Source organism: Nannobrachium achirus (genome assembly GCF_963921795.1).
Source record: "Nannobrachium achirus genome assembly, chromosome: 3".
NCBI lineage: Eukaryota > Metazoa > Chordata > Actinopteri > Myctophiformes > Myctophidae > Nannobrachium > Nannobrachium achirus.
This window is the reverse complement of record NC_137812.1, coordinates 20,603,354-20,614,238: the sequence shown is the minus strand read 5'-3', so window position 1 is coordinate 20,614,238 and position 10,885 is coordinate 20,603,354. Positions and strand designations below refer to the sequence as shown.

The 10,885-nt window shown below is 44.9% G+C and overlaps 1 protein-coding gene across 1 annotated transcript; it reads right to left on the bottom strand.

Moving 5' to 3' along the window:
• Positions 1-325: 325 nt before the first annotated feature.
• On the bottom strand, positions 326-10,885 carry LOC308281167 (ankyrin repeat and SOCS box protein 5-like). The gene is made up of 7 exons (XM_080721282.1): positions 10,759-10,885; positions 6,599-6,678; positions 6,101-6,208; positions 4,631-4,784; positions 3,552-3,686; positions 2,178-2,369; positions 326-1,351 (listed from the first exon to the last, which is right to left on the bottom strand). Exons 1-7 carry the CDS (start codon positions 10,871-10,873, stop codon positions 1,224-1,226), a joined length of 912 nt encoding a protein of 303 aa, XP_080577408.1. The 5' UTR covers positions 10,874-10,885; the 3' UTR covers positions 326-1,223.

The following is a 10,885-nucleotide window of genomic DNA, read 5'->3' as shown; positions in this document are numbered from 1 at the left end:
ACCCGTAAGAGGAATCTGAGTGCATTTCCCCAAATGAGCGCTACTGCGCAACAGCGGGGAAAAGAGTAAACAGGGAAAACCAGGAAAAGCAATGAGATTCTGAGACAAGCTGGAGTAAAAAATCACACTGGTGTGAACTGAGCGGTGGTGTGTGTGTGTGTGTGTGTGTGGGTGTGTGTGTGTGTGTGTGTGTGTGCAACAGCGCCCCTCCCTTAACATGTGTGGTCAGAAAAGGTTACTGCAGGCTACAGACAGACAGACAGACACGGAGACAGACAGACCCACACACACGGCCACGTATAGGAGCGTTGTGACCACCGCTCAAAAATATATGGACTGACACATCCCGAGGAGGTTCCGAATAGATAGAGAACACTTGGGGCAAGGTGGTGAGCAGTCTGAGCACCTTATATTTTGGATTTGTACATGTTTGGAGCAGTAAGGGGATCAAACGGGCTCACCGACCGCCCATTGCGGCAGTAAAAAAGCATTCAAAATAAAAGTCCTCTTATGGCTAGGTCATGACCCAAAGAATAAGGTAACGGGTACAGGAGGCCGAAATGAGTTTCCTCAGACGGGTGACTGTCATCTCCGTTAGAGAGGCTGAGAAGTTCAGTCACCCGAGAGAGACTTGAACTGCTGCTCCTACGCTTGGAAAGGAGCCAGCTTAGGTGGTTCGGGCATCTAGTACGGATGCCTCCCGAGCGTCTTCCTAGGAAGGTCCTCGATGCACGTCCCACTGGGAGGAGACCCCGTGGCAGACCAAGGACCAGATGGAGGAATTACATCTCCACATTGGCCTTGGAACGCCTGGGGATCCCTAGGGGGAAGTGGATAATGTTGCTAAGAAGAGGTACACTGGGAATCTCTGTTGGAACTGTTACCCCCGTGACCCGATTTTGGATAAGCGGTTGTAGATGGATGGATGAATGGATGGATAGATATGAAGATAGTTTGAAAATGGTCCTTTAAGTAAAATAAATAATAATTTAAGTATGCAGTTCCCCTCTCGGGGTGCAAGGGACATGAAGTGACAGAGGACCTCAGAGAGATGTCACGCTTTATGCATTTTATTGTTTGATGAATGACATTAAATATACAGTGCAATAACAGTTCACTGGGACTCCAGCGTGTGTGTGTGTGTGTGTGTGTGTGTGTGTGTGTGTGTGTGTGTGTGTGTGTGTGTGTGTGCGCGCGCGTGCGTGTGCGTGTGTGTGTCTCCTCTAGGTGTACTGTAGGTACTGAGTGAGCAACGGGGGGAGGGGCAGTTGTGGCACAAACTTCATCCTGGATCGACCAATCAGGTCTCTGATCAGCATACGACACAGCTGGCTGAGAGACCTAGGAGAGACTGGGGGGGGGGGAGAGACAGACACACACACACACACACACACACACACACACAGATCAACGGACAGAGATAGAGAGACAGCGATGGACGGACAGAAAAAGAGAGAGTGGGTTCTCATTGGGTTCACATAAATGCATATGAATAAATGACTATAAATAATATTAGTAGTATCACACGGGTACACGCCATCCTGAATCTTTTTGAGCAGGAGCACGTGCACGCACATGCATGTAAAACAACCCTTAAATTCACATCTCTCTTCCAAAAGCTGTAATGTCTCACCAGCAGCCCTCCACTCCCAGCCCTCCACTCCCTCCACTGGCTCCCGGATGATGCCCGCACAGAGATGCTGGCCTTCAAAGCATCCAAAGGTATGGCACTTCCATACCTTCAATGCCTGATCGAACCCTACAACCCCACCCGTTCACTCAGATCAGCTAACACAGGGAAGCTGACAGAACCCTCGCTAAAGACCCCAGGACAAAAATCCACTTGTCCTAGACAATTCACTTATTCACTTAGAACGGCAGACTCACTCCCTCGCTTCCGCCGTGGTCTGAAGACTCACCTCTTCAGACTCCACCTTAGCACATAGCACTTACCGTAGCTCTCAGCTACCCTCAATGACCACACATGTAACTTAGATAGAAATCTAAGCGAAAATGTAGGCATTAACATAGGAGCGAGCCTACATGCATATAAATGGTCTGCTAACTCCAGTTAGTGTAGTAGGCATTAAGCGACATGCATGTGAAGTAATTGAAATAGCGACCCAGACTCCCCACCAAACATTAAATCACCAATACAACACTGATAGAATCCCTACCATCAAAAGCTAGCAGCAGTCGCTCTGTCTCGCCGCCAGGTGGTGCTAATTCCACAGCCCTGTGGTTGTCTGTGTCTCTCAGGTTGACATCAGCTCCATACTCCAACAGCAGAGCCACCTGTTCACTGCTGTCATGTCTGGCTGCTGCCAGCAGGGGGCTCTCTCCTGCAGGGCCGTCATTCACTCTGGCTCCTACAAGTCAATACAAGTCAATAATAAGCTCTATATTGTGATAGTATGCTATAGAGTGTTTGTTCAGTAGCAGAGAATAGCTCTATATTGTGATAATAATCATTGTTATAGAGTGTTTGTTCAGAGTTACAGGGGTCTCCCTGTCTCTGCAGCTCTTTAATAAACAGAACATGTATTTTCAGGTTGGGACACCAATCTTATCTAATCAGGACAGATACAGTAGCTTCTCATACAGGATTCAAGATACCTAAGTGAAATTGGAACTGGAACACTACTGTTTAACATTGAAGCTGATAAATGGGTACTCACTCCCGAGTCCCGAGTGGATGAAATTGACAACACGCCTGAAAATGTATTTTAATTAAAGAGCTGGAAGCCCCTGTTCAGGGGCGTCATTTGGGCCTCCAGGGTGTTGCCTTGGCAACACCCTAGCATTTCTGAGCATTTAGGGGAAAAAAGTAAGTCTCTAGCCCATTCCTGTCAAGAGTTATGATTTTTTAAAGAATTAACCAACTGCTCACTGGAGTCTAGGTTTCACTCAGAGACCAGCTGGCGACAATATTGAGTTGATTGATTGGAATGTTAAGTGATCAGCTCTCTCTCTCTGGTTGTCTGGTTATCAATATACCTGTACATACCTGCAATATCCGAACTGTACACATATTAGGCTTGAAAATTAATGATGTTAATAAAATAACTTATTTTTTTGTTAGACTGTTGTGTGGGGAATAAACACCCGAAACTGAAATTAAAAAAAACACCCAAAACCGGATAAAACACAGAATTTTTCACTCGCGTCGACAAACTCCATTCCTTGCAACACCCTAGGATATTGGTCAAATTACGCCTCTGCCCCTGTTACTGAAAAACTCTATAAAAATGATTGCACAATGACATCACCATATAGTATGTGATTATTATTATATTAGTCATACTGTCACCAAAGCCTGAGTTGACACTAGTCCTGTATAGGGATGGGACGATATGAAAATGTCACATCACAATTATTGTGATAAAAGAAATTGTGATTTACGATAATCGCGATAACCAAAATTCATTATCCTGGGGCGGAACATTTGCCAAAAAATACAGATCTACACACTCACAAGCCAGGCTAGGAACAATCCTTTAAAGTGGGACGCTAGGCTGATTGATTGATTGATTGATTGATAGATACACTACCTGTGTGTAGCAGTAATTGTGTACAGGAAGTGTGTCCATGGAGACAGGATACGTAGAGCGGTGAACCCAGGTGGGACACGCCGTAGTCGGGGTCCGCCCCGTGCGCCAGGAGTAACTTTACACACACACTGTGTCCTGGAACACACACACACACACACACACACACACACACACACACACACACACACACACACACACACACACACACACACACACACACACACAGTAGTGTAACAGATGCTCTTATATCCAAAGTGTGTTGTGAGATCAGAGTAATTCGTCCATCCATTATTCTTTGAGACACACAAAGATACATACATACAGGTATTTAGGGGCTTGGTCGAGTCATGCTTTCAACGTTGGAACTGCATTACGGAACGTACACGTTACATTTTATGGGTTTATTTCGTCATAGCGGAACATATGGTGAAGTATTGTAGAGCAGGTAATTGCAACAACCTGTGATCGAGTGAAATTTGTTTCTTCTTCTTTTCAGGCCAAACAAGGGAATCCTGTGACGTTGATCCCCTTGTCCTATTCACTCATACTATGACCTTACACATGTGTGTCCCAATAGCCTGATAAACACTAGGTTTATCAGGCTTCATGGGTACTCGCAGGGGTGCATTTTGCTAAGAAATACGTTATTATAGTTTGATTTATATAAATGTATTTGTGAATTACTTTTCTCCATTGACTTGCATGGGAAAATGCTAAAATTAAACTTTTTCCCGAATATGGAGATGACTGACATCATAGATGTCTGACGTAAAAGACCACATGGGACTGACGTGCCCTAAATGGTGCTAATGAACAGGCTGCACTAAGAGAGGCTGACAGGTTCAAAAGAACCCGACGGTGGCCAGGAGAAGGTGACAGCTGCACACACCAAGGCCTTCTGTAGGAACCTTTATAGTCAGGGCAAAATTAGCACTTTGGCGTGTGAGATTTGCTGACATTTGCCTTTAGAGTGAGCATGCGTGCATGCATGCCTGCATGTACCTCTCTTGCAGGCTTCGTGCAGTGCGGAGGGCAGGTGTGTGTGTTGTGCGTGCATGTGTGTGTGTGTGTGTGTGTACCTCTCTTGCAGGCTTCGTGCAGTGCGGAGGGCAGGTGTGTGTGTGTGGTGTGCGTGTGCGCTCCGTTCTGCAGCAACACCTCCATGGAGCCCTCGCTGCCCGACGAGCTGCAGTTAAACAGCGGAGTGACGCCGTCGATGGTGGCGGCGTTGACCTTTGAACACACACACACACACACACACACACACACACACACACACACACACACACACACACACACACACACACACACACACACACACACACACACACACACACACACACACACACACAGGCAAGCAGCCACGTGCTCACATAAATGGTAATTGGTGCATTTATAAAGCGCCTTCATCCAAGGCGCTTTACATAGATTGTGCATTACATTCACCCATTCACACAAACATTCATACACCGATGGCAGGGGAAACCATGCAACCAGGCACCAACCTGCTCACCGAGAGCAACTAAGGGTTCAGAGTCTTGCTCAAGGACTCTTCAACACTAACTCTGGGGGAGCCCGGATTCGAAATGGGAACCCTCCGTGTTCTACCCCTGAGCCAGTGCCACCATACAAAGAGATCAAAGGGGGGCTTTAGACCCTGCCCTTTTACCCGTCTGTAAAAAGTGCCCTCTCCAGACCATGAATGCCTTTTTCTCTCCATGCCATACCTGAAGGCAGCGTTCAAGAGAATTGCCATGTCCAAACTCTCCTGAACTTGAATGCAGCATCTTATGTTGAAAGAATTGCCTTCTCTGTGTAGAAATCCATGCCATACGCCTCATCTCCAGTATTCACTAGATATTATGCTTAGTTTAGTGTGGTATCAAGTACAGAAAATAGCCGACCTCCAAGCTCACAACGCATCGCAGCACGACGCGTTTGGAGGTCTGCTATTTTCAATATTTTTACCAAAAGGCCCTTTTACAATTTCCCTGCCTCTCTAACATTCTCTGCACTTCCCTGCAGGCAAGGGTCAAGATTTGGCATCTACATCGTGAAAAGAGACTGTCAATCAATCCTGTCTTTTATCGACGATTCAGGCCATGTTCAGGATCACTTTAAATCCTATCTCTTCACCACATCCTGATGCCCAGTTTGAACTGCAACGGATCATCTTGACCATGTGTACACGCCTAAATGCATAAAGTTGCAGCCATGTCATTTGCCGATTTAGAAATTGCCATAATGTGCAATTGGACATGCATTCCAAATAAAGTGGCTGGTGTGTGTGTGTGTGTGTGTGTGTGTGTGTGTGTGTGTGTGTGTGGTGTGTGTGTGTGTCATATTAAATAATGTAATAATCTAATATTTGCATTTAGCTAATAATAGCTAAAACAAGTATATATACACACACACACACACACACGCACACACACACACACACACACACACACACACACACACACACACACACACACACACACACACACACATATATATTAGCTCCAGCATAAGTAAATAAGTCATAATGTAATAATATCAATATTTACATTAGCTCCAGCGCGTATTAAAGCTCGAACACAGGCCGCATGACCTGACAGACACGCTTCATGGAGGGGAGTCACATGATCTATGGTGATGATGTTGGCATGGTAACCCTGCAACGCAAACAAACAGACAAACAAACAAAAAACACACCAGTTTTAGTTCAAATTGAATTATTCATAAGTAGCAGTACCACAATGTAAGGTCTTCACCAGGGACCCCTTAAGTGACAGAGAGATGACACTGTCAGGGAGGGACCCTCACTTCATGTTAAACAGATTAAACCTTTTCATATATTTAGTAGACAGCTTCATAGACTTTGACAGCGCTGTCATCAGTGTATGTTGGATTTACAGTTTGTTAAAACATGACCTTTCACTCTTTTTACACCAAAATGAGTGTGTGTGTGTGTGTGTGTGTGTGTGTGTGTGTGTGTGTGTGTGTGTGTGTGTGTGTGTGTGTGTGTGTGTGTGTGTGTGTGTGTGCGTGCGTGCGTGTGTCACCTGGGCCAATAGGGTGCGGAGGGCCAACAATCGTCCCTGGGAAGCGGCTTCGTGGAGGGGAGAGCGGTCAGCCCATGACCCTGAGAGAGAGAGAGAGAGAGAGAGAGAGAGAGAGAGATACATTTAATGTCACTCCCAGACATGACATTATCTGTATAGCAAAATGGTAAATGGTGCATTTATGTAGCGCCTCTATCCAAGGCACCATACACCATCGGTTACTGCATATTGCGCATTGTCTATTTCTCGCTTCAGGGCAATTTCTAGTTATAAATGAAATAGTGTGTTGGTTTACATGGCTGTCATGTTGGACACAGCATGAAACACCCATAATACACCCATCAAGGAACCATGAGGGTCCCCAGACCGCACTTTGAGAACCACACGGCCACTAGTCCATACCCAGGGATGTGTGCACTTTAGATCCCATAACCTGTGGTGACAGCTCAGCTTCAATCACTTTTAAGATGGATTAATAATTTGGTCCACTGCATTCTACCCATCATCCTAGCAGCAGTGAACAGCTGTTGGTTGTAGCGCTCAGGGAGCAGTTAAGGGGTTAAGTGTCTTGTGCTCGGTTTAACACTTTGCTGAGACAGGGAATTGAACCCGGGACCTTTGCCTTCACAGGTGGGCTCTCTAACCATTCCACTATGGCGCTATCGGTGCCGACCCCACACTATGATAGCCCATAGATATGGGCCAATTCCCCCACAATGGACCTGGATTCATCCACAATGCACCTGGATTCAGCTACTTCCGGCAGTCTTCCGGGTGCTTCAAACGCCACTGAGCAACTTGCATTGAAATGAATAGCTGGGGCGGGGCCGTCCCTCCTCTATTTATATTAACCTCTATGTGGAAAATGCATGAGAACAGCCTCATAACTGTCTGTCTGTCTGTCTGTCTGTCTGTCTGTCTGTCTGTGTTAAAGTAGTCTCTCGATTACAGACTTCTGCATTGCTGCATTTCAAGTGAAAAGAAGGACCAAACTTTTCCTTGACGATGGCTAGCCAGATTGGGGTTAAAGTAACACTTAAGGCTCTGGTCAGATTGCCAGCTCCCAAATACAGATTTGTGTCTTTTTTCCAGATATACGTTTTTTTCATGCAATCTTCTGAACACATGGCATATGGAAGTGAGATTTGAGTTTGTAAAACTAAATCTAATGCCTCAACTCCTATTCATTCCAAGTGCTTGTCAGGGTAGGGGGTGTGCAGGGGGGATCCCCAGTTCCCCAGTTTAAATATGATTGAAGGTTGAGATCCACTGGAATAGAATAACTGCCACAAAGAACTTAGCAGAGAGAGAGGTTTGGTTAGCTCCAATTACTACTCCCTGTACTTATATTTAGCTAGAGTGACATTACATGTCTGTCTGTCTGTCTGTCTGTCTGTCTGTCTGTCTGTCTGTCTGTCTGTCTGTCTGTCTGTCTGTCTGTCTGTCTGTCTGTCTCTCTCTCTCTCTCTCTCTCTCTCTCTCTCTCTCTCTCTCTCTCTCTCTCTCTCTCTCATAAGGTGTACAGTAGGTACAGCACACATACACAGTACATACCTATGTCTCCATCGCCCCAGGGCCCATCCAACCAGTTGTAGACATAGGTCATTTCTCAAGTCAACTTGCAGGGCCTGCTTTGCTTATGGCTGCTTGTTGTGGCTTATAGAGAGTATGTGCATGCATCACTTTTCCACCGGGACACTCCCCCACTTCTAGACTGAGTGGCAAAACATTGAGCAGCATGGAGTGTTGGAGTTTGGAAGCACTTGGAAATCACTCAAGAGTCCTGCGTATTGGAGAGGCAGCAGGATGTTGTGTTATAATAAAAAAAAAACGAGTGCTTCCAAAATCTTACACATAGAAAAAATAATCACCTGCACAGAATTTATTGACAGAACTTAGTTTTATGAAACAAAAACGCATGTAAAGAGGATAATTCAAGCTTTCCATACAGCTACAATGTTGGTGAGTTAACAGCATTTTCATTTTCTTGCCACTCAGTAGGCATTCCCAGATAACTTCCGGGTACAATGATGTCATGTGCATAGCCTCTATATAGTGTCGGATCACATTACCAGCTTAGCTCAGACAGCTGACACACAGCTCAACAGGTCAACAGACAAGCCTTCTCACTCCCTGCCTATCTAAGGCCCCGTGTCCACTGCAGTGTTCATTTGGACAGCACATTTTTATGTAGTTTAGTCAGTCTTTTGAATAAAATTTCATTTAGTTTAGTCTTATGGCAGGACTTGATGGCGTCGTAATTGTTGATTTTACGGGTTCTCAAAGTGCGTTGCAATGCGACGCATTGTGAGCGTCATGCAGATCGGCTATTTTCAGCATGCAACCTGAAATAAAATGCATTGTCTTTTAGTTTTACTGGATCTCTTCTCCACCAGTCCCTGCCTAACATCCCAAAAACATTTTATTTATGTTATTTTGATCTATCATGCCTACAGTATATTTAAAATAAATGTTTGGCTGGGGACCCCTGGAACCCCATCAAGGACCCCTGAGACTCACTCTGAGAACCAGTGAGCTAGAGAGTGTATAGGACAATGCTGTCTTTGGATAGGTTCAGTGGTGTGGTGTACGTATATAGGGAGGGGTATAATAATCTACCTGCGTGAGGCTTATGCTTTATATATATATATATATATATATATATATATATTTAATCTGCAAGTAATATACTACCGTACGTAGACCTATAGCGTACATAATTTGTTAAATAAATAATCTATTTCTCGATAACGACCGCTGAGCCAGACATTATCCTGCTTATTACACGGCTACTCAATCGATTAATAATTTGACTGGTGCATTTATATAGCACCTTTATCCAAGGCGCTTTACAGAGATTGTTGCATCACCCATTCACACACACATTCATACACCGATGGCGGAAGAAACCATGAAAGGCACCAACCTGCTCACCGGGTCCCGGGAGGTCCCGGGAGTCTTGCTCAAGGACTCTTCGACACTAACTCTGGGGGAGCCCGGGATCAAACTGGAAACCCTTCGGGAACCCTCTGTGTTCTATGGCGGTTTATTTACCCCTGAGCCATGCACTGCCGCCCCGTTTACAAGGCTGTCATGTATGTTGGATATGGCATTATGGCATAACATTCACACAGTGCAGCAGGTGCTCTGAGCATTGATTATGCATCGGTCTGTTACAGAGCGGAGTTAGTCTGGGATCACTTCACTTTTCGGGTTTGTAACCGGTCTGGAGCGGAAACCACAAAACGTCATGTTGTAGTATCAAAGGACTACAATTTGCCGGAAAGATCAAACCGGATTCAGTTTTAACCCAAAATAATTCCCCTGCGCTCAAGGACACACTTTTAGGGCCTACCTAATAAACTCCTTGATGCGGAGTAGTTTTGCTTTCGAAAAATTCGTTTGGGATATGCATCTTTTAGTCCAACTTTTAGCGACTGGCAAAACTACACTAGGATACTCGAGCACTTTAATAGGGATTGGGGAAATAAACGGAGGGAACCAAATCAAAGCGACGCCGCTTCTTCTAGTGGTTTCCGCGCTTTAGGCGGAAACCAAACGGCCTGTAGTGAACGAACACCAGGCTTTCTCTCTGAAAGCCTGGTGGGCGAGGTTAGAGCGGAGTGGTCTGTTATCAAGAAATAACACGCCACTGATTTCAGCGATTGACCAATCAGAATCAAGCATTCAACCAAGCTGTGTAATAACATGGTAGAACACACCACTGGATCGGTTCCTGTCCAGTGTGAGCTTGCAATTTGCACCGATTATGTGATGCATAGCCAATTTTTTTTTTTCTTTTTGCCTAACCAATATGTTTATCCCAGCAAGACCCACAACTATTTTATTTGTAATTAATTAATTCGTTAATCAATTCATTAACCAATTAATTAATTAATTAATTAATTAACTAACTAATTACTTTATTTATTTGCTTGCTTGAGTTCATGTTCAATGAGCAGAAAAATATTGTTAAAATAAATTTAATCATTCAATCAGATTAAGTATTTTGATACATAAGATTGTTTTATTATTATTAGGCTATTATTATTATTATTATTATTATCATTATTATGAGTGGGGAAAAAAAAAAAAAAAAGATTTGCCCCACCACCAGCATGCAGTCCGGCCATGAGAAAGCAAAACATATCTGAACCGACCTTGGCTGGTCAGAATGCCCCAGCAAGCTCTCTTCCTGTCGGGTAAGTCCTCGGCCGAACCGCCGGCGTCCTCTCGCCGTCTCTTCCCGGACACAGTGGAGGGGACGTCGGGCATGGCGTCAGCTGT

Excerpts from the sequence above, each read along its gene's own strand:
- LOC308281167 (XM_080721282.1), bottom strand. The coding sequence starts at position 10,873 with ATGCCCGACGTCCCCTCCACTGTGTCCGGGAAGAGACGGCGAGAGGAC. Across the intron at positions 6,679-10,758 it reads GGGCATTCTGACCAGCCAAG|GGTCATGGGCTGACCGCTCT; the intron begins GTCGGTTCAGAT and ends TCTCTCTCTCAG. Across the intron at positions 1,352-2,177 it reads ACTGCTGCTAGCTTTTGATG|TCTCTCCTAGGTCTCTCAGC; the intron begins GTAGGGATTCTA and ends CCCCCCCCCCAG.